The sequence below is a fragment of the Arvicola amphibius genome, chromosome X (assembly GCF_903992535.2).
Source record: "Arvicola amphibius chromosome X, mArvAmp1.2, whole genome shotgun sequence".
NCBI classification, from domain to species: domain Eukaryota; kingdom Metazoa; phylum Chordata; class Mammalia; order Rodentia; family Cricetidae; genus Arvicola; species Arvicola amphibius.
The window spans coordinates 135823293-135845045 of NC_052065.1; the positions used below are offsets into that span (position 1 = coordinate 135823293).

Here is a 21753-nt window from a genome sequence, read left to right on the forward strand (position 1 = left end):
CCCCCAGGACCAGCATGAATGGGGCTGAGCCTCGATTGTATCCCTCCCACTCAGGACAATGACCCCCACAACCATCTTGTACCCATCGCCACTACTCTGAAGCAGCTGATGTGAGGAGACCCCATTTCTGCACTCCATAGTGGTGGTAAGTGTCTGGGCCCTGTGTCCCCAAAGATGTCACTGAGAGATGCAGAAAGGGATAAGTTTGCCCAGGCTAGGCATAGGGCAGCCTTGCAGGGAGCTTTCATATCCTCTGCCTTCTTGGGTAACAACCTCATCTACCCCATTACACACACTCAACTCTGTCACAGGGACACATGGACACTAGAGGAAATGGTCTTTCCTATCTGTGTTGTCAAGATAATGGGACCTGGGATCTTTCTGAATGGCAATATGTGGCTTCTGGCTGGCACATGCCCAAATGACTAGCTAGCTGTACCGATCCCAGCTCAGTTCAGGATATGTCACCAGCCCTGTCCTTCTTTCTGGAACTCTACTCAGGGTCAAATCTGTCTTAATGTCACCTAGTTAGGCAGTTGGTCAATGACTGTTGCTGACTGCTATTGGGTTGGAGGGGACCTGGGAGCTGGTCCTTGCCCTCAGTGTCTTAGATTCACGGTCCCCTCCACTCACAACGTTTCCCTACTCCCTGTCCTCTACTTCAGTCAAGCTCTCTCTGACCTTTCTCTCATGGCTCTCCTCATCAGTGCTCCTACACTGAGGAACCTGCTGGAGCTAGGGCTCCACAGACTCTAGCTGCTGGGGTCCTTCACTCTGGCACCCTGAGCTGACTCCTGGTGCCCCAGAGTTCCCCAGCACCCTCCAGGTTGGCTGGAAGTTCTCCTGCCACCCCTACGCGGGCCACCCAGTGGTGGTCTAAGGCCCTATCCCTGTCCACCTGTTCATTACTGTTTTGGGGGTAAGTGTACCTGATTGCATCTTCACCAGAAGCCAAAGTTCTCATTGACTGTGTCATTGAGCTAGTTAGGGTCCCTCCATGCAGTTGATTCTGACTGCCTAGAATGGGTTTTCTCTTTCTCCCTTTTGCCATGGGTATCCTCCATTGACACATGATTGCCCGGCTCCTCTTGTCCCCATATTGCCTTTCTTTGTCTGGGTGACCATACTCAGTTGCCCTGTAGATGTGGTTTTCTTCCCCCATGTCACTCCCCTTTCCTGCCTCTCTGTCACTCAGAGTTCCTCTACCATGCCCATGTGGCTTCTCAGGACTTGTCCCCTTTATAGTTCACATGCCTATAAAGCAGAAGGTAAGAGTTCTTTCCTTGTATACCCTCATCCCCATCCTGTCTCTTTCTTTGTCCTTTCTGTCCTCTCCCTGACTGCCTCTCTCTGTGCCCCCTCCTCCTCTATCCCCCCCACATGGCCTTTCTCTTTCCCAGTTTAGTTCTTATTCTCTCCCTTGCCCGCTTCTGTCTGTTGGGGAGTGGAGTACCTTCAGCATTCTCCCGTCAGGTCTCATGCTGGCTGACTTCCTCCAGGTTCCTGTGATGGCTCCCTGGCCTCTCTTCACCCTCCACCTTCTGCTGCTGTTCCTGCTGCTGCTGCCCTTAACCAGAGCCCATCGCTTCTCTGTACCCAACACTAGCTTCAACCACCTGGTACTGGCACCAGGCCAGGGCACACTCTACGTGGGTGCGGTGAATCACCTCTTCCAGCTCAGCCCTGAGCTGAAGATGGAGGCTGTGGCTGTCACTGGCCCTGTCATCGACAGTCCTGACTGTGTGCCTTTCCGTGACTTGGCTGAGTGCCCACAGGCCCAGCTCACTGATAATGCCAACCAACTCTTGCTGGTGAGCACCAGGGCCAAAGAGCTGGTGGCTTGTGGGCAAGTGAGGCAAGGTGTATGTGAGAAGCGGAGCCTTGGGGATGTGGCTCAAGTGCTGTACCAGGCTGAAGACCCTGGTGATGGGCAGTTTGTGGCTGCCAATACCCCCGGAGTAACCACAGTGGGCCTAGTGGTGCCCTTGCCAGGCCAAGACCTCCTGCTGGTGGCCAGGGGCCTGGCAGGCAAGCTGTCAGCTGGGGTACCGCCCCTAACTGTGCGCCAGCTGGCTGGGCCACAGCCTTTCTCCAGCGAAGGTCTGGGACGACTCGTGGTGGGAGACTTCTCAGACTATAACAATAGCTATGTGGGGGCTTTTTCTGATGCCCACTCTGCCTACTTTGTCTTCCGTCGCCGTGGGGCCCGGGCCCAGGCTGAGTATCGCTCCTATGTAGCTCGCGTCTGCCTTGGAGATGTCAACCTTTACTCCTATGTGGAAGTGCCCCTTGCCTGCCATGGCCAGGGCCTTATCCAAGCTGCCTTCCTTTCTCCGGACACATTGCTAGGTGCATTTGCAGCAGGCATAACTCAGGCACAGTCAGCCCTGTGTGCCTTTCCCTTAGCTGACCTGGACAAGAATATGGAACAGGCCAGGCGACTTTGTTATACCACTGGTGGTCAGGGGCCCAGTGGCATGGAAGAAGCCACTGTGGAGTATGGTGTCACATCCCGCTGCGTTACTCTGCCTCCCGTGAGTGATGAGAGCCTGGTTCCCAAATATTAAAAGGGGTTCTGTCTTCAATTTCTGTTCCTTGCTCTGCCCTGCCAGCCCTCTTTCTCTGTGATATGGGACATGGGTGCTCTCCAGGAATAGCTCCTGGTTAACCTCTTATCTAGGTATATCAATAGGTAGCAGAGGGCTCTGTCTCCAAGCTCCAACATGCTCTCTGCCTGTTTCTTTCTATCTCTCTTCCTCTGTGGGACAAATTGTGATGTTGTGATGCTTGGGGACCAGCCTTCCAGACCATACTGGCCAGGATGCTCTGGTCCCTGATTCCTCCCGGCTCCTATCTTACTGACTGTGGGGTATTAGCTGCTCCCAGGGGAGGGCCTGCCGGCCACTCCTGGGTATTGATTATCTATACCTTGCCTATCCAGGACTCCCCTGAGTCATATCCCTGTGGTGATGAACACACCCCCAGCCCCATCGCAGGCCGTCAAGCCCTGGAGGCCCAGCCTCTACTGCAGCTGGGCCAGCCCATCAGTGCAGTGGCTGCTCTCCAGGCAGATGGGCACACGATAGCCTTCTTGGGAGACACCCAGGGCCAGCTACATAAGGTGAGATCCTGACCCATGGCGGTGTTCTTGGATGGCCTCTACACTTGCAGGCTGTGCCTGGCTTTGCTGCTTGTCCAGGTGGCCCCACCATCTGTGGCTCAGGACATGCCACCTCTCAGCTGTGCCCTACTGGTGGGTCAGAAGGCTTCATTGAACCTGGACATCTGGTAGGATCCATCTCCTGCTCTAGTCCCCAGGAAACCTTGGAGGCAACTGTGCCTTCTCTAAACAATGGGGTTGGTGCTGAAGGTGGGTGGAGATGATATGTAAACAGGCCCAGAGGACCTGATGCTCAGAAGTAGCCTGGATTCAGGAGTCTCTCTAAAACAAACCCTGTTTCCCAGTGAACTTTTTGTCTCTATAGGTGCCTTCTCATGTGGCAGAATGGCCTGATATTCAAGAACCTCAGCCAGGGACCTTTTGCTGCCCCAGCCTTGTTAGTTCCTAAAGAGTGGCTTAACCTGAATGAGAGAAAGTGGCATGTCTATATCTTGGTGGCCTAGCAGGAAGGGCATCTGACTCTGGGGAACAGGCTACTTCCTGACAGTCTTTATGTTCCTATAAAGGAGACAGGAAAGCATGTGCCCTTCAGTGGCCAGCATTAAATCATCAAGAGAGCTGGCCTTGGCTTGGCAGAGTTGCCCAGTCCTATCTTTGCACTCCTGTCCAGGTCTTCCTAAACAGCTCCCAAGGCCAGATATACCATTCCCAGCAAGTGGGGTCCCCAGGCTCAGCTATCATGCCTGACCTGCTGGTAGATAGTAGTGGAGACCACCTCTATGTCCTGACTGCCCAGCAGGTAAGGCCTGTCTCTGAGGTTGAGTGGAATGTCTCTAAGTGACCTGAATCTTTGTAACCCATCTTTATTTCTCCCTCACTGTGCATTCAGGTAGATCGGATTCTTGTGGCTGCCTGTCCTCAATTCCCCAACTGCTCCACCTGTCTCCAGGCTAGGGACCCACTGTGTGGCTGGTGCATCCTTCAAGGCAGGTGAGCATGGGCCCAGACTTGAACCAACAGGTGCTGGGAGTCAGGAAGCTGTCCACAGAAACAAATGTAGGGTGTGCCAACTTGGCTCAGTGTTGCTGGGGTCCCTAATCCCATCTCAGTTCATTGGGTCACTGTTCACCTCTCATTCTAGTAATCCTACCTCAGGCCAGGCCGCTGACACCCTTCCCAGGACCTGTGACTTGCCGCTGGTGTTCCTTGGTTCACTCCAGCTTTCCTCCATCCTGGGCTATGAGCCCAGAACTCATTTATGTAAACCTGAAATGTGGGCCAGGAATACAGCTCAGTTAGTAGAGTGTTTGCCTAGCATGCACAGAACTCTGGGTTCAACTCCTAGCACGTCTAAGCTAGGCAGGGTGGTATATACCAATAATCCCAGCACTTGGGAGATAGAGGCAGGAAGATTAGAAATTCAAGGTCAGCGGGGTGGTGGCAGCACCGAGGCAGACGCAGAGGCAGGCAGATCTCTGTGAGGTCAAGGCCAGACTGGTCTACAGAGTGAGTTCCAGGACAGGCTCCAAAGCCACAGAGAAACCCTGTCTCAAAAAAACAAAAACAAACCGGGCAGTGGTGGCGCACGCCTTTAATCCCAGCACTTGGGAGGCAGAGGCAGGCGGATCTCTGTGAGTTTGAGACCAGCCTGGTCTACATGAGCTAGTTCCAGGACAGGCTCTAGAAACTACAGGGAAACCCTGTTTCGAAAAACCAAAAAAAAAAAAAAAAAAAAAAAAAAAAAATGAAAAGAAAGAAAGAAATTCAAGGTCATCTTCAGCTACTAGTAAAGTTTGAGGCCAACCTGGGAGACATGGCCATTGTTGGAAGAGAGAGAAAGAGGGAGAAAGGAAGGGTTTTCCTCTTACTCCCAGTTAAAGCTAAAGCCTGCACCCTGGCCATGAAGTCCTATGTTCCCTTCAAGCCTCCTCCTTACTGTGCTCCAGCCAGCATCCTCCAAACCCCATGCCAGGAAGCCTGAGACTCACTTGGTGAACCAATGGGCTCCTGCCTGGCAGGTGTACTCGGAGGGGCGAGTGTGGACGGGCAGCCCAGCCAAACCAGTGGCTGTGGAGCTATGAAGACAACTACTGCCTTCACATCCAGAGCCTGCTACCAGCCCAGCACCCGCGCCAGGAACAGGGCCAGGTGAGGAGGCACTTACACTGCTGGTCTTTTAGCCAGTGTGGCCATTGTCTGTGGAAACACGTTCTTAGCTGCTTCCTGTCCACTTTTACCACTGTTTCCCTCTCATGTGTCATAGGTCACTCTGTCTGTTCCCCGGCTGCCCACCCTGGCTATGGATGAATACTTCCATTGTTCTTTTGGGGACTATGACAGTCTTGCTCAGGTGGAAGGGCCCCATGTGGTCTGTGTCACCCCTCCTGGAGATCAGGTGCCACCTAACCCTCCAGGCTCAGGTGAGTGGACCTTTGAGTAGGGGTACTAGGGCGGAACTGGAGCAGGCAGGAGCTACAAGACCTTCTCTGCCACCACTGTCCCCTTGCAGATCATGTCACCTTGCCCCTGGCCCTGATGTTTGAGGATGTGGTTGTAGCAGCCACCACCTTCTCCTTCTATGACTGCAGCGCTGTCCAGGCCTTGGAAGTGGCTGCCCCGTGAGTTCCTGGATCTGACTCTTGATGGGTAAGGGTGGAAATCCCAGATGGTATGCAGCCTTAGAACACCCCTGCCCCTCCAGGTGTCGTACTTGTGTGGGCAGCCTGTGGCGGTGCCACTGGTGCCCCCAGAGCAGCCGCTGTGTATATGGAGAGCGCTGCCCAGAGGGTGAGAAGACTGTCTACAGTGCCCAGGAGGTTGGTATGACCAATATGCAAACTCTTTGCACCTGATCATCCCAGAAGGTCACCCCAGCAGGACAGGATCAGAACCACCGAGGAGTGATCCCATGAAATTTTGAAGGGCTAAGGCTGTCCTTTCCCTAGGTGGACATCCAGGTTCGTGGCCCAGGGGCTTGTCCCCAGGTTGAGGGCCTAGCAAGTCCTCAGTTGGTGCCCGTGGGCTGGGAGAGCCATTTAGCCCTGCACATTCAGAACCTTCACTATTTCCAAGTGAGTAGTCAGGCGAATGAGGGCATAAATGAGGGGAGAGTAGACAGTGTTCACAGCCTGACGTTATGGCATCTGCATCTTTCAGGGTCTGCCTGCCTTATACTACTGCTGGCTAGAGCTGCCTGGAAAACTGCAGAAGCTGCCTGCCTCCCTAGAGGAAATATCCAGGGACTCTAGCCTCATTCATTGCCAGGCCCAGCAGGTAAAAGGCTGCTTGATGTCTTAGGCAGCCCCACTACACTCAAAGACACACACATACACACACCTCTGCTTAGTCCTTCTTCCTTTTACCTTTACTTACAAAAACCCACTCTGTTCTGGGTGCCCTGGGCATGTATCAGGGAGCAGGGTGCCTGCAGCCTCTGTCTCTCTGCTTAGAGATGTAGAGGATAATCATGCCCATTCTAAGGAGGTGCTCTGGACAAAGTTGGAGGCAGAGATGTCCCAAGTGGGGGAGTCAAGCCTGATCCTACCCTCTGTCCATAGTTCCACCCGTCTATGTCCCAGCGGGAGCTCCCAGTGCCCATCTATGTAACCAGAGGTGACATCCAGCGGCTGGACAATGCCCGTGATCTTCATGGTGAGCCCTGAGGTAACAAGGCAGGTGGGGGCAGGATATGAGACTCATGGGCAGTGGATCAACATGTTGCCCCACTTTCCCCAGTGACTCTGTATGACTGTGCCGTGGGTCACCCTGACTGCAGCCATTGCCAGGCAGCCAATGGAAGCCTAAGCTGTCTGTGGTGTGATGACGGCCAGCCTTCCTGCCGCTATGGGCCACTGTGTCCACCAGATGCTGTGGAACAGCTATGCCCTACACCCACCATTGATGTGGTGAGACTCTCCCCTCTGTAGCTCCTGGCTTCCACTCCCCAAGGTCCCTGCCTCCACTGTCCAATACTCCCCCATGTAAAGCTGCTTGCCTCGAACTCCCAGTACCTAGTAGTTTGGTCTAGACATTTCCCAGTAGTTGGCTGACTGGGCACCACCCCTGCAGAGTGAGACGTGGGTGTGGGGGATCCTATCTACCATCCTTCTCTGCTACAGATTGAACCCCTGACTGGTCCCCCAGAAGGTGGCTTGGCTATCACCATCCTAGGTTCCAACCTGGGCCAGGCCTTTAATGACGTGCAAAATGCTGTGACTGTGGCTGGGCAGCCCTGCAACCCTGACCCTTCTCTCTACCGCATCTCTGCTCGGTGAGGCGCTTCAACAGGCTGTGGAGGGTAGGGATGCTCTTTGGAGTAGGCCTTCAGAAACTGGTTACCCAGAGAGAGGGGAAGCTTGCAGTCAAGACATGTGAGGGCCTGAGTCAGAGCACAAAAGGGAAATTAAAGGTAGAGGAAGAGCAGGCCAGGCAGCCCCTGACCGGCTCCCCCAGGGCCTGAGCCAGCAACTGGACCTTGATTCACCAGGATTGTGTGTATAACATCTCCTGCTCCCAATGGCACTGCTGGGCCTGTCCAAGTCACCATTAAGAGTCGTCCTCCTGGCATCTCAACCCAGCACTTTGTCTACCAGGTCAGTAACTCCCCTAAGATGGTCCTAATATGGTGGGGAGAAGGACTATGTAAAGATGTCAAACTAGGGGCTGACATATTAATCTCAGAGATTAAGAGCACTGGCTGCTCTTCTAGAGGTCATGAGTTCAATTTCAAAAAACCACATGATGACTCACAACCACCTATAATGAGATACACACGTCTTCTGGTGTGCAGGCATATATGCAGGCAGAACACTGTATATGTAATAAATACATCTTTTTTAAAAAGATGTCAAATGAGATCCAAGAGCAGCAGGAAGCGCTGCTGCTGTGTCCAAGAAGGAAACTGCATGATCTCAGTGGAAAGCAAGCTGGGAGCAGTGTTGTGTTGACAGGGACACTGTCCCTGGCAGCTGTCCAGGAGGCAGGTAGGCAGAGCGGAAGCAAGAACAGCAGACACCCAGGGTGAAGGGCACGCAAAACTTGTTGCAGCCCTGGAAGAAGATGCTAGCCTGAGCCCTTGGCACATGGTTGGACTACTGTGGAGTAGAAAAGCCCAGGGTGAACGTATGAGGGTTAGAGCAAGTTTTGCTGAAGTACCCCAAGTTGGTGACTGGATCCTAGAACTTAGAACTTGTGAGGCCCAGATGTAACCTGCCTCAAGAGGGAGAAGGTGATGGCAAAGGCAGGGACATACAGGAGGGGAGATAGCCTAGGCAAAAAAGGCAGAAGAAAGGTATGGCACTTCAAGAAGTAGGGTACAATCAACTGAAGCCCCTGACTCAAGAAACCAATAAGTCAAAGTTGGGGGCCTTGAGGATGGGCCTTGTGTCTACCCCAACCTACTTTGTTCCCTAGGACCCTGTCCTGCTGAGCCTGAGTCCTCAGTGGGGCCCCCAGTCAGGGGGCACCCAGCTCACCATCCATGGGCAGTACCTCCAGACAGGAGGCAACATCAGTGCCTTTGTGGGTGACCAACCTTGCCTCATGTAAGTATCCAACCCAGGTCACCTGCTCCAGGCCTGACCACTGTCAAATGGAGGACCATCCTATACGATGGGGCAGTGGATTCAAGGCTTTGTTGAAATTTTAAAAGAAGTGGTACTAGTAACCTCTGCTCCTGATGAGGGAAGCAAGTAGTTCTCTTCCTGAAGAATTGGGCCAGGTCTAGGGCTGAGCCCAAAGTAAGACTATCCCTTCCCCTGCAGCCAGGAGCCTGTGTGTCCTGAAGCCATCATATGCCACACCATGCCCCAAGCAGAGCCAGGAGAAGCAGCAGTTCTTGTGGTTTTTGGCCATGTTGAGCGCAAACTGCTCGCCACCCCATTTCGATATACTGCCAATCCCCAGCTGGTGGCAGCAGAGCCTAGTGTCAGCTTCCGGGGGTGAGTACTTGCCCATCCCGCAGTGAACTGAAAAGAGAGGGTATTAGGGTTGAGCTACTCTAGATCTTCTCAACTCTCTGACTTGTATCCTGGCACAGGGGTGGACGACTGATTCGAGTCAGGGGTGTAGGCCTAGATGCCGTGTGGCAGCCCTTGCTGTCTGTGTGGCTGGAGGATGAGGACCAGGTAAAGGCATTGGGGGTCCAGGGCCAGGATGTAAACCCAAGGAGGCGCTGTGGTGCCCCTGCTGCAGATCCCCAGGCTTGTATCCAGCTTGAGAGTGGTGTGCTACAGGTGAGTCCCCTACCACCGCAAGCAGAGAATAGGGTCAACCCCAGGGAATGCTTGGTGAGGGGACGGGGACGGGGGATCACCAAGACCACTCACTGATCTGTATCCCCTGCCCCTCCAGTGTTCTACTCTGTGCTCTGTCAACTCATCTAGCCTCCTCCTGTGCCACAGTCCAGCGGTGCCGGATGGGGCCCTCCCAAAGCGGGTCTTCTTTGCCCTAGACAACATGCAAGTAGACTTTGCCAGTGCTAGTGGGGGCCAGGGGTTTCTGTACCAGCCTAACCCTCGCCTGGTTCCACTCAGTCATGATGGACTCACTCACCCCTACCGCCTCAAGCCAGGCCACATCTTGGATGTGGAGGTAGGTGTGCCACCAGTGTGCCACTGCCTGGGCACTCACCATCCTGAGGAGGATGGGGGTGGTAGTCCTACAAGCTCAGGCTTCTGCTATGTGTCCCAGGGCGAGGGCCTCAACCTGGGGATCAGCAAGGAGGAGGTGAGGGTGCACATTGGGGATGGAGAGTGCCTGGTGAAGACACTGACGCTTACTCACTTGTACTGTGAGCCACCCCACCTCGCCCCTCAGCCGGCCAATGGTTCAGGCACCCTGCCACAGTTCGTGGTGAGTGTGAGTCTGTCCCGGTGGACCAGCAGCATGCTGTGCCGCAGGTCCATGCTCAGGAGCCCTGCTCCCCTAGGTGCAGATGGGCAATGTGCGCCTGGCTCTGGGCCCTGTCCAGTATGAAGTAGAGCCCACGATGTCCACCTTCCCTGTGGAGGCCCAGGTGGGCTTGAGCCTGGGTGCTACTGTGCTGATTTCCACGGTGCTCCTCCTCACGCTCATGTACAGGTAAGGCTGCTTCCTCTCCAGCACATGGCAGGTCCCAGGCCAGACGTCTATCTGGGCCTGTGGCTGATGCCTGGTCTCTGGATCCAGGCACAAGAGCAAGCAGGCCCTGAGAGACTATCAGAAGGTGCTGGTGCAGCTGGAGAACCTGGAGACTGGTGTGGGTGACCAGTGTCGCAAGGAGTTCACAGGTGTGTGGGGGTACAGGTGGGAGGACAGGGCATCCACCAGTCCTGAACCCACATCTTGATGGGTCTGGCCTGCAGACCTGATGACTGAGATGACAGACCTCACCAGTGACCTAGAGGCCAGTGGAATACCCTTTCTGGATTACCGGACATACGCTGAGCGTGCCTTCTTTCCCGGTCATGGAGGCTGCCCACTGCAGCCGGGGCTTGAAGGGCCCGAGGAAGAAGGTTGCCATGCCACCATGCGCCAGGGCCTCACACAGCTCTCCAATTTGCTCAACAGCAAGCTCTTTCTTCTCACAGTGAGAACCACATGGATGGTGGGGACTGCAGGGTAGGGGAGTCTCAGCTGGTAGGGAGGTGGGGCTGGGGATTGCCAGACTCCGATAGAGACCTAACCACAGAAATAGGGAGGGTATGGGGTTTTGTGGAGTGAATGACAACTCCCTGTCTAGCTCATCCACACTCTGGAGGAGCAGCCAAGCTTCTCCCAGAGAGATCGCTGCCATGTGGCCTCACTGCTGTCCCTGGCTCTGCACAGCAAGCTTGAGTACTTGACCGACATCATGAGAACTCTGCTTGGTGACCTAGCAGCCCATTATGTACACAAGAACCCCAAGCTCATGTTACGCAGGTTGGCTTTGGCCTGGGTATGGGGGCAGGGGCAGGGGTTCACCTCTGACCCATTCCCAATATATACTGAGTGGGATCTGGCCCTGAGATTGGGAGCCAGGAACTCCGGGAGTAGGGTCAGAGAGGATTTTAGGATTATCCTCACCAAGGCCCTGGGGTCTTCTTCACACAGGACGGAGACAATGGTAGAGAAGCTGCTCACCAACTGGCTATCCATCTGTCTCTATGCCTTCTTAAAGGTGAGTGGTGCTTTTAACATGCCTCCCCAGCACTTAAGAACTTCTGTCTGCTTATGGTCTCTATAACTGCCACCCAAATCCCCCAAGGCTCCCAGCTGAGACTTGGGGTGGCCATCAAATAAAGGTCAGGTCATGGGATCCTTTTCTCTGCTCAGTGGATCCATGAGAGTGCTGGATAAGGGAAGGCATTGTTGTGTTCCTTCTCCAGCTGACTGTTGAGCAGGGACAAAAAGGGCTTGGGGCCCAGCCCAGGGGCCTGATTAGCTTGCTGGCCTTTGCTTAGATCCTTGCTATAGGCTGCTAACTGCCTCTCCCAGGCCCACTATGCCCTCTGCTGGCCTTTGCTGGGTCCACTGGCCCTGTGGCCAATGTCTGGCACATCTTCATGGTTGTAGGAAGTGGCTGGTGAGCCACTGTACATGCTCTTTCGAGCCATCAAGTACCAGGTGGACAAGGGCCCTGTGGATGCTGTGACAGGCAAAGCAAAACGGACTCTGAATGACAGCCACCTGCTACGAGAGGATGTGGAGTTCCGGCCTTTGACCCTTATGGCACTAGTGGGACCTGGGACTTGTGGGGCAGCAGAGAGCAGCGAGGTGCAGCGAATGCCAGCCCGGGTGCTTGACACAGACACCATAACCCAAGTCAAGGAGAAGATGTTAGATCAAGTCTACAAGGGAACCCCCTTCTCCCAGAGGCCTTCAGTGCACTCCCTAGACCTTGGTGAGAAAGCCAACTCTACTCCCTGCTTACCCACTGTTCCTAGCACACCTGCAGTTGCTCAGCCACTGCTAATGAGGAACTCAGGAAGCAGGCTGTGGGCTTATGGGCTTCTCTGAGTCCCTCTAGAGTGGCGCTCAGGACTAGCTGGTCACCTAACCCTGTCGGATGAGGACTTGACCTCTGTGACTCAAAACCACTGGAAGAGACTCAACACCCTGCAACACTACAAGGTGCTGGTGGGCAGCAATGGACAGGGCAGAGGGGCAGGGGCTGTCTCCAGAATTAACATGTGCAGGGCGCCCCTTTGCTCTCATTCCCCACCTGCAGGTCCCAGATGGAGCAACAGTGGTGCTCATTCCTCAGCTGCACAATGGTGGTACTGTCTCCCAGAGACTGGGCCAGACAGGCTGCCCCTCTGGAGAGAGTGAGTCCCTTGGTCCAGACATGCCCAGCTGCTAGGACTACCAGCAGTGCTGGAGTGGTCCAGGGTTAGAGTCACTAGAGTACCAGGCTGGGAAGCAAAAATCCTGGCCATGCTATGTGCCTCACTTGAGTTTCCCACCCCTTCTTGCCAGGGGGATAGTCAAATCTCTAGGCTTAACCAAGGTGTGGAAATTCTGGATGCATGGGATGTCAGGATGAGCAAATTCCTGAGCAACCTCTCCCTTGTCCTTCACCTTCTCCCCCCTTGCTCTTTCCTTACTCCATTACAAGAGAAGTATGGGCTACATCATCATAGGTTGCATATTGAGGGCAGGAGCATTGGACTGAGGTCAAACTTCTGTGCTCTTAGACACCCCCATGCTGGAAGATGGTGAGGAGGGTGGAGTTCGGCTCTGGCACCTGGTGAAAGCCACTGAGGAGCCAGAAGAGGCCAAAGTGCGGCGCAGCAGCCTCCGGGAACGAGAACGAGAACGGGCACGAGCCAAGGCCATTCCAGAAATTTATCTCACCCGTTTACTTTCAATGAAGGTTGGTGCTGCTAGGGGAGTCTGGCAATGGAACAGAGTTGTCAAGGAATTGTGACTGAGTTGAGGAGGAAGAGGTATGGTTCTGATGAAGCAGGGTTTAGCCCCCTTCACACCCTGCCTTCACATGGTCCTCATGACCTGCCCGCAGGGAACCTTGCAGAAATTTGTGGATGACACCTTCCAGGCTATTCTTAGTGTGAACCGGCCTGTGCCTATTGCTGTTAAGTACCTATTTGACTTCCTGGATGAGCTGGCAGAGAAACATGGCATAGAAGATCCAGAGACCCTGCATATTTGGAAGACAAACAGGTACCTTTCCTGCTGACCTCTCTCCTTCCCACCATATGGGTGGTCTACTGAATTTCAGAGGGACATGTCCTCATCATGACAGGGTAGCAAGTCCAAGACAAAAACTCGGACTTTACAGCATCACCCTGAGTTTTTGCTCTCATTCTCCAGCCTGGACTACTAATAGAAAGGTCCAAGCTCAGGCTCATGGGCCGTGAGGATAGCTTCCCATGGAAAACAAAGCCTAAGTTCCCTGCTACCTAGGTCCCCAGCTCCAAGACAGGCATCTATCTATGTGGAGGAGTGGGGAGCTGAAGTATGAGGGGAGGAGGCCACAATGGCAGGCCAGGCCTCATCTCTACACCTGACCTATACCTCCAGCCTACTGCTGCGATTCTGGGTGAATGCCTTGAAGAACCCCCAGCTCATTTTTGATGTGCGGGTGTCAGACAACGAGGATGCCATCTTGGCTGTCATTGCACAGACCTTCATCGACTCCTGCATGGTCTCGGAGCATAAAGTGGGCCGGGTGAGGGCATAAGCAGGGTACCAGAGGCAAATAGAAGAAAAGTTTGGGGGAAAACCCAGTGCAGAGCCTGGGAGCTGAGAGGGATGGCATCGTGGAGATAGGAGATGGTGGTGTAGGTTGTTCTCCTACCTCCCCATTTACACCTCTCACCTCCTCTACTCGGAGCAGGATTCCCCAGTGAACAAACTCCTCTATGCCCGGGAGATCCCTCGCTACAAGCAGATGGTGGAGAAGTAGGTATCAGAGCCTTTGGGGCTGGGGATCAGGGATACAGGCTCTTAACCCTGCTGACTTCTCCAGGTACTATGCGGACATTCATCAGAGCTCTCCAGCAAGCTATCAGGAGATGAATTCGGCTCTGGCTGAACTCTCTGGGGTGAGGCTTGGCTCAGGGGACCCAGTCCTCCACATTTAGGGGGAGAATAACTGGCAGAGTAGGAGTGGAGAGCCTTGGGTCTTAAGGTCTGAGATAAGAGACTCACTGCCCCCAACATGCTACCCACAGAACTACACTTCTGCTCCCCACTGTCTGGAGGCTCTTCGAGAACTTTACAACCACATCCACAGGTATTATGACCAGGTGAGGCCAGAGCACCCTGGAGGGGAGAGGGCAGGGCACTTGGAGGAGGTCTAGCTAAGACAATGACCCACAGAATATCCCTGATGGGAGGACAGGTTTGGGGATGGCCCAATCCGAATAAAGGGAATGAAGGGAACAATCCTGTGCTGAAAAGGGCTCAGGCTGGGAAGTAGTCTTGGCTTCCACCAGGGCCTCCCTGGACAGGTCTCCAGGAGAGTTCCTACTTTATCACCCCGACCCTTGTTGAGATGGAGAAAGGACTGAGAAGGCCCTGGGCTGATGGACAGAGGAGTGGGATTTCAGGCAGGTACATTCTACTGCCCTGACAGATTATCAGTGCCCTGGAGGAGGACCCCGTGGCCCAGAAGATGCAGCTGGCTTGCCGCCTGCAGCAAATCGCTGCCTTGGTGGAGAACAAAGTGACTGACCTGTGAATGAGGGCCACAGTGGTCACCCGAGACCTGCCAGCTTATAGAACAGTGAGCAGGATCCACCAACAAAGTGCTGTATGGCCCTGACCAAGCAGTGACTGAGGAGGGGTCAGCAAGACTATACGCAGTGCCTACTGCCGCGCACCTGGCTTCTTTCTAATTTATAATTATCTCTGCCCTCCTTCCCTCTGTATTTATTTGCTTGCTCGAAAATCACATCTGGAAATAAATAGAAACACATCTTTAAAAGAAAAAAAACCAGTTCCAATCTGCCACCTCTGCCTTTCCCTGTCAAGTGTGAACTCTCAGTACCCCCTGGGCTGAGTTGAGAGGCATGAGCAAGGGTTGTGGGAGAACCACCATATCCCCACTTTCTAGATCTAGGATGCTACTTCTCCCAATACCAGGGTTTACTCCCCAGACACATCCAGGCTCTGCAAAGGCTTCTCTACAAGCCTTTCTTCTATTCACTTTTGCTCTTGGTGTGATGGCTGTAATTTGCCATTCTTGGGGAAAGAAGTAATTAAGCCTTCCATACTTTGCTCTGTTTCTCCTTTCCTGACCTCTCAGGTCCTGCAGGAAGGCTGTCCTGTCCTCTCCATCTATGCCAGTTCCACCCGTACCAGTTCTTTCTTTCTTTCCTTCCTTCCTTCCTTCCTTCCTTCCTTCCTTCCTTCCTTCTTTCTTTTCTTTTATTTTATTTTCTTTCTCTTTTGGTTTCTCAAAACAGGGTTTCTCAGAAGCTATAGAGCCAGTCCTGGAACTCACTCTGTAGACGAGGCTGGCCTCGAACTCACAGAGATCCACCTGCCTCTACCTCTCGCATGCTGGGATTAAAGGCGTGCGCCACCACCACCTGGTCAGTTCTTTTGTTTTATAAGACACTGGACAAAGTGTCTACCTTGGAATAAGCATTGCCACTGCCAAGCCCCCTCCACTTCCTTCAGAACTTTCTGGTAGGCCTCCTAGCTTCACTTTTGCCCTTTATTCTCACCTACAAGCAATTAGAGTGGACTCTCTCCCTCTCAAACTTTTTTTATTTTAATGTTATGTATGTGGATGTTTTGCTTGTATGTATGTCTATACATCCCTTGTATGTCTGGTGTCCAGGAAGGCCAGAAGAGGGTGTCAGATCCTCTGGGAGCTGAAATTACAGACATATGAGCTATCATGTGACTTCTGGGAATTGAACCTGAACAATAGTAGACAGTATTCTTAACCACTAAGCCATCTCTCCAACCCATTTTTGTTTTTAAAGATATGGTCTCACGTATCTCAGGCTGGCTTTGAATTTGCTATGTATCTGGGGATGACCCTGATTTTCTGATCCTCCTGAGTACTGAGATTACAGGCACATTTCACAACTGGTTTATGACAGGCTGGGGAATCAATCCCAGGGCTTCATACATACTGGGGATCACTCTATCAACTGAAGAGACTCTCCCAAGTCCCAGAATGGGGTTTCTAAAGCGCAAAAGTACTTGTCCACCTTGCTGGAACTCCCCCAGTGACAACCATAGACTCCAAATAAGGGTCTCAGTTGTTTCCCCAGGTACTAGCATTTTGTAGCATGCCAGTATATAGCACTCTCCAGTGTGCCCTGAATGCTTCTGGGGATTTAATGCTTTATGATCCTTCAGGAGACACAGGATCCCCCGGTTACCAGGCAGCTTATGGTCAACAACTGCAGGGTTTTTGTTCTCCTGGTGGATGTGGCAAAGCTGGCTGGCCCACGGCAGGTACCTGCAAATTTGGTGGAGAAAGTCATTAAGGTAGAGGTGGCCAGCTCTGGAGCTAACGGTAGGCGGCTATACAAGTCAATAGTGATCTGACAGGCCTGTTGCCTCTGATGGGAGTAATGAGTTGTTTTTAGCTCTCGCCTTTGACCCTTGCTCAGCAACATTTAAGGGAGATCTGGGCTCCCACCTGTATTGGGAGGATCTGTGAATTACAAAAAAGCTGGAATCAGGGCTGAGAATGAACAAAGAGTGGGGTTCAGATGGGACTGCCAGGGGTCACCTCCAGAAAGGTACTCACATGGGTTAAGTGGGAAGTTCAAGAAAGCATCAAGTGACATACCACGTTTAGAGAGAGCTCAGCCTAAGTATCTGGTCACCATGTCAACTACATTCTTTCATAGGAACCTTTCACCACAGTCCTAGGGTGTAGGAGCTCCAGACTGCTTCATCTCCATGTAGGTGTCTTCCTTGGCTGGTCCTGGATTGTGAGGAATCCGTCTAGGGACTGAGTCACTGCCATAATCCCAGCTTGGTGGTCCCCTCTGTCTCTAGAGTGTGGGTGAAACAGAGGGGTTCAGCCTAGGGGCTGGGCTTTCCAAGGCGGCCATCAGTGCACTGCCCCTCCCTCCGCTGCATACCTTGCCCACAGCTGAGCAGCTGGGAGGCTATTTATAAAGGCGGGTGAGATCAGCAGCAGAGGCTATAAATGCACTTGCCACGGCTGGGTCCCACAGAAACAGTGGGCTTTGGGCTGCGACATCAGGATGAGTGCCAGTGCTGGTGGTAGTGGTGCTGTGGATTGTGGTGGCAGCAGCAGCAGGTATGATCAAGCTGGGGAGACTGAAGTCCCTTGCACCTGGTGAGCTCACTACCTGTGTTCTCCCTCTTCACCACAGCTCTCAGACCTCCTGTGGGCCTGAGTCCTCAGGCTCTGAATTAGCTCCAGCCACACCAGCACCTCGGTTGCTGCAGGGACTCCTGGGCTCTGACGATGAGGAACAGGAAGACCCCAAGGACTATTGCAAGGGTAAGGCCTGACCTAGGCTGCACGTGGTCAGCCAGATTACCACTGTAGGGGCTTAGGACAGCCTGGGAGGAACAAGGTGCCCAGAGAATAAGCCCTTCATGGGACAGATGGTCAGCAGGACTGGGCTATCTTGAGAGATAGGAGAGAGATGTCATACTCTGATCTATTGGCTCCCTTCTGCAGGTGGCTACTACCCAGTGAAGATAGGTGATTTGTTCAATGGGCGGTACCACGTGGTGCGCAAGCTAGGCTGGGGCCACTTCTCTACCGTCTGGCTCTGCTGGGATATTCAGTGAGTAGCTGGTATCTGTCTGTGGGTTTGGTTGAGGCCACCACCATGACCATGTGAGTCTGGCAAAGGCTGGCAGCCTATGAGGGTCTCTGTATTACAGGCGCAAGCGCTTCGTGGCCCTGAAAGTAGTGAAGAGTGCAGGACATTACACAGAGACAGCTGTGGATGAGATCAAGCTCCTGAAATGTGTGAGGCGCCTCCCCTACTGTTCCCGGCTTCTTAAACTGCCTTGGGCCTGGCAATGTGGGGCCCTGCAGTGGGGCGGGGCTCCCAGAGGGTCAGGCTCCAGCTGGCTCTGCCAAGTAAGAGGACCTAGAGGGCAGAGATCTGAAAGAGGCAGCTGCCTCTCTTTAAGTGGGTCTCAGCTGGACTGGGAAAGGGGGCCAGAAGTACTTTAGGGGAGCTGAGCAGCTGTGAGGAACAGGTTGAAGCCATCTGTGGCTCCTTGCCTTTTTGTTCCAGGTCCGGGACAGCGACCCTAGTGACCCCAAAAGAGAGACCATTGTTCAGCTCATTGATGACTTCAGGATCTCAGGAGTTAATGGAGTTCGTATCCTTCAAAGGATAGGGCAGTCGAAGGAATTCAGACTTCTGGTCTGCACAATGGGACTCAGCCCTTGCAGGGATAGCCCATGAAGCAACCCAACAATGCCCTTTGAGCATTTGTGTTTCTGAGCAGGGGGAACACAGGTAGTTAGGTGGACAATGATTATCTGTGGATGCTGCTGAATGACCCTAAATATAAAAGGCTGCTTTTGAGGCCTTTTGGAACAATTGGGCAGAAGAGTTAAGGCTGGTCTAAGAGGCATCTCTAGGATGACAAAAGGTACCATCACAACTGGCACATCTTTGCTGGTGACAGAAACACTATAAACAATAAACGGAGACAGTGGTAGCCACCAAGATGGTCCAGGGAAAGTCCTGCTTCCCTGACCTCTGCACCGCTGAAGCCTAGGTGCTTACAAGGTGGAGGGTAGGTAAACCTGTGCCTTAGGTTGTGTTGCTGGCTGCCCTTCACTCCAAGTCCAGATGTGTGCATGGTGCTAGAGGTTCTGGGTCACCAGCTCCTCAAGTGGATCATCAAGTCCAATTACCAGGGTCTGCCTGTGCCCTGTGTTAAGAGCATTGTTAGGCAGGTAGGTGCTGTCCCAGGCTGCCCAGTTTGGCTGGATGTGGCTGCTGTGGTTCAGCTGTAGCTTTCTCCAGGTGCTACATGGTCTCGATTACCTCCATACTAAGTGCAAGATAATTCACACGGACATCAAGCCTGAGAACATCCTACTGTGTGTCGGAGATGCCTACATCAGGCGCCTGGCTGCTGAAGCCACCGAGTGGCAGCAGTCAGGAGCCCAGCCCCCATCCCGTTCCACAGGTATCAAGATCATGTGTGGGGACTGGCACCAGAACTCTGGGCCTCAATCCCTGAATTACTACTCTTTTTTCTCTCCTCGACCCCTATCCCCAGTCAGTACCGCCCCCCAGGAGGTCTTGGTAAGTTGTGGCACCCCCACTCTTCCTGTCCCCTTTTCCCATCCAAGTCAGATGAGGACACATCCTCAGAGCTTGGCTCCTCAGCCACACCGGTTACACCTTTTGAACTTATGCAGTGGCCCCTCTAAAAAGCTGGGTATGTGAGAAAAGAGTGGTTACACAGAGTAGGTCATGTGCTCCAAGCTGCCTTTGGTGACTATTGGGCCCACTCCCACCTCAATGGAAGGATACTGTACCTTTCCCAAATGACTGCTTCAGACCACTTCATCTAAGCTAGGAGTGGACAAGGAACAATTTAGGGTGGGCCCACTGGGTTCTCCCCAAACCACACAGCTGTATGGAGTAGGGGGATAAGAGGGTAGGCAGAGAAATGGATAAGGGGCTGGGACTAAGTGTGAGACGAAAGGTAGTAGCGCCATTTTTCTGATGCCCATAGGAGTTAGTTCTGGGGTCCAGGGCTGGGCAAGGGAAGCCAGGCAGGTGACCCTGACTCTGGTGGCAGACTGGTAAGCTGTCCAAAAATAAGAGGAAGAAGATGAGGCGCAAAAGGAAGCAACAGAAGCGGCTGCTGGAGGAACGCCTGCGGGACTTGCAGAGACTGGAGGCCATGGAGGTCGCAGTACAGGCTGAGGGTGAGGAGTCAGAAAGGGCACTGGGCCACTAAGCATGCATGTGGAATGCAGGCCTCTGCTCATATGGCCTTCTGCCCCTTCTTCCCAGACTCCAGTTCAAGATTAGAGCGGGGCAGTGGCTCCACCTCTTCTTCAGGCTGCCACCCGGAGGGCACCAGGGCTGGCCCCTCTCCAGCTTCTTCATCCCCTGCGCCTGGGGGTGACCGCAGCCTTAGTCCCAGCTCACAGACCTCAGGTTTCTCAGGGTCTCTGTTCTCCACGGCTTCCTGCTCCATTCTCTCAGGTTCATCTAATCAGCGTGAGACTGGGGGTCTCCTGTCTCCTAGCAGTAAGTGTGGGAACAGTGGGTAGTAGATAGGCAGGACCAGGAAGAGTAGGGCTAGGATCAGTCTGTCTTCTTTCTCTTCTTTCCCTAGCACCATTTGGTGCTTCCAACCTCCTGGTGAACCCCCTGGAGCCCCAAAATGCAGACAAGATCAAGATCAAGATTGCAGACCTGGGCAACGCCTGCTGGGTGGTATGTTGAGCATTTTGGGATGACAGGGTGCTTGGTCTTGGGGAGCCCTACCCTAGGCCTCTGGCACGACCTACAATTCAAATAGCTAGCAGTCTCCTTGAGTACAGTTGAGAGCTACTTTTTGCTGCTCAAGCAGAAGTAGAAGAATCATGCCAGGCCAGAACGATGCCCATGGCAAGGGACAAGAGCTACTAGGAAGGGGCTACCCTCAGGTCACCTAGACAGTTCCTCCTGTAACATCTGGGGAACTCCTAAGAATAGAGTGAGTTCCATGGAGCTCAGGTGCATGGACCAGAAGCAGGTGTGGGCTGTGGGGCAGGCTAGCCTTCCTGCTCTCAGGGTTCCCTTTTCCTCCAGCACAAACACTTCACTGAGGACATTCAGACTCGGCAGTACAGGGCCGTGGAGGTGCTGATTGGTGCTGAGTATGGCCCCCCTGCTGACATCTGGAGCACAGCATGCATGGTATGCTAGTTCAGTTACCTCCAGGTCTAGGGCCAGCCACCCTCCTACATGCCTAGGGTCAGCCACCTGCTACAGCCTCACTTCTCTCTTCCCTTCCAGGCCTTCGAGTTGGCCACTGGCGACTACCTGTTTGAGCCTCACTCTGGAGAAGACTACAGTCGTGATGAGGGTAAGGGAGGCAAACCCTGACCTTGGTTTTAGGATCTCCAGCTGCCCCACCCTGACACCCAATATTCTCTCTTTCCACAGACCACATTGCTCATATCGTGGAGCTTCTGGGAGACATCCCCCCAGCTTTTGCCCTCTCAGGCCGCTATTCACGGGAGTTCTTCAACCGCAGGGGTAGGGACTAAGTCGGCTTAGGCCACAGGGGCTAGGAGAGCGGAGGGGAGGTCAGGGACCTTGATTTGACAGAGAGAACACTGGGTACAACAAGCCTACCTGGCGACACAGTCTAATGTTGTCCACCCTCCAGGAGAGCTGCGGCACATCCACAACCTCAAACATTGGGGCCTATACGAAGTGCTCATGGAGAAGTACGAGTGGCCCCTGGAGCAAGCTACACAGTTCAGTGCCTTCCTGTTGCCCATGATGGAGTATATCCCTGAGAAACGGGCCAGTGCTGCCGACTGCCTCCAGCACCCCTGGCTTAATCCCTAGATCTTGCTGGAGCTGTGGACAGCAGGGACTGTGCTGGTTTTTGCCCTAGCTCTCAGTGCCTTGAGGGAAAGCAGGCAACTTCTACCACCCTGTGGGAGTTGCTCTCCTACCATGCTGGGTGCTGTTATGCTCACCCCCCCACCCGACCCA

The 21753-nt window shown here is 53.6% G+C and overlaps 2 protein-coding genes across 3 annotated transcripts; both read left to right on the forward strand.

Moving 5' to 3' along the window:
- Positions 1 to 1478: 1478 nt before the first annotated feature.
- Plxnb3 (plexin B3) lies at positions 1479 to 14783 on the forward strand. The gene is made up of 34 exons (XM_038316802.1): positions 1479 to 2534; positions 2942 to 3121; positions 3792 to 3920; positions 4011 to 4111; positions 5140 to 5269; positions 5385 to 5541; positions 5631 to 5739; positions 5823 to 5937; positions 6067 to 6192; positions 6278 to 6394; positions 6679 to 6772; positions 6857 to 7026; positions 7240 to 7391; positions 7608 to 7713; positions 8534 to 8664; positions 8884 to 9060; positions 9159 to 9354; positions 9473 to 9712; positions 9812 to 9973; positions 10050 to 10201; positions 10289 to 10389; positions 10465 to 10688; positions 10842 to 11020; positions 11192 to 11258; positions 11654 to 11981; positions 12108 to 12211; positions 12309 to 12405; positions 12775 to 12953; positions 13101 to 13261; positions 13622 to 13769; positions 13938 to 14002; positions 14070 to 14145; positions 14275 to 14349; positions 14679 to 14783. The coding sequence occupies exons 1-34, from the start codon at positions 1479 to 1481 to the stop codon at positions 14781 to 14783; spliced, it is 5709 nt and encodes a 1902-aa protein (XP_038172730.1).
- A 2500-nt stretch (positions 14784 to 17283) lies between these two features.
- Srpk3 (SRSF protein kinase 3) lies at positions 17284 to 21603 on the forward strand. 2 transcript variants are annotated; one of them, XM_038316750.1, is made up of 16 exons: positions 17284 to 17339; positions 17416 to 17546; positions 17730 to 17838; positions 17939 to 18026; positions 18301 to 18388; positions 18868 to 18974; positions 19045 to 19210; positions 19304 to 19329; positions 19832 to 19961; positions 20050 to 20097; positions 20197 to 20289; positions 20378 to 20478; positions 20836 to 20943; positions 21043 to 21112; positions 21193 to 21285; positions 21419 to 21603. In XM_038316750.1, the coding sequence occupies exons 1-16, from the start codon at positions 17284 to 17286 to the stop codon at positions 21601 to 21603; spliced, it is 1599 nt and encodes a 532-aa protein (XP_038172678.1). The 2 variants fall into 2 exon arrangements, with proteins under 2 accessions (XP_038172678.1, XP_038172677.1); XM_038316749.1 differs by having other exon boundaries at positions 20050 to 20289.
- The last annotated feature ends 150 nt before the right edge of the window (positions 21604 to 21753 follow it).

Coding starts and splice junctions, on each gene's coding strand:
- Srpk3 (XM_038316749.1), top strand. CDS start 17,284: ATGAGTGCCAGTGCTGGTGGTAGTGGTGCTGTGGATTGTGGTGGCAGC. Junction 18,027..18,300: donor AGATCAAGCTCCTGAAATGT/GTGAGGCGCCTC, acceptor TTTTTGTTCCAG/GTCCGGGACAGCGACCCTAG. Junction 20,944..21,042: donor TCTGGAGCACAGCATGCATG/GTATGCTAGTTC, acceptor CTTCCCTTCCAG/GCCTTCGAGTTGGCCACTGG.
- Plxnb3 (XM_038316802.1), top strand. CDS start 1,479: ATGCTGGCTGACTTCCTCCAGGTTCCTGTGATGGCTCCCTGGCCTCTC. Junction 6,193..6,277: donor AGAACCTTCACTATTTCCAA/GTGAGTAGTCAG, acceptor TGCATCTTTCAG/GGTCTGCCTGCCTTATACTA. Junction 9,713..9,811: donor GCCACATCTTGGATGTGGAG/GTAGGTGTGCCA, acceptor TATGTGTCCCAG/GGCGAGGGCCTCAACCTGGG.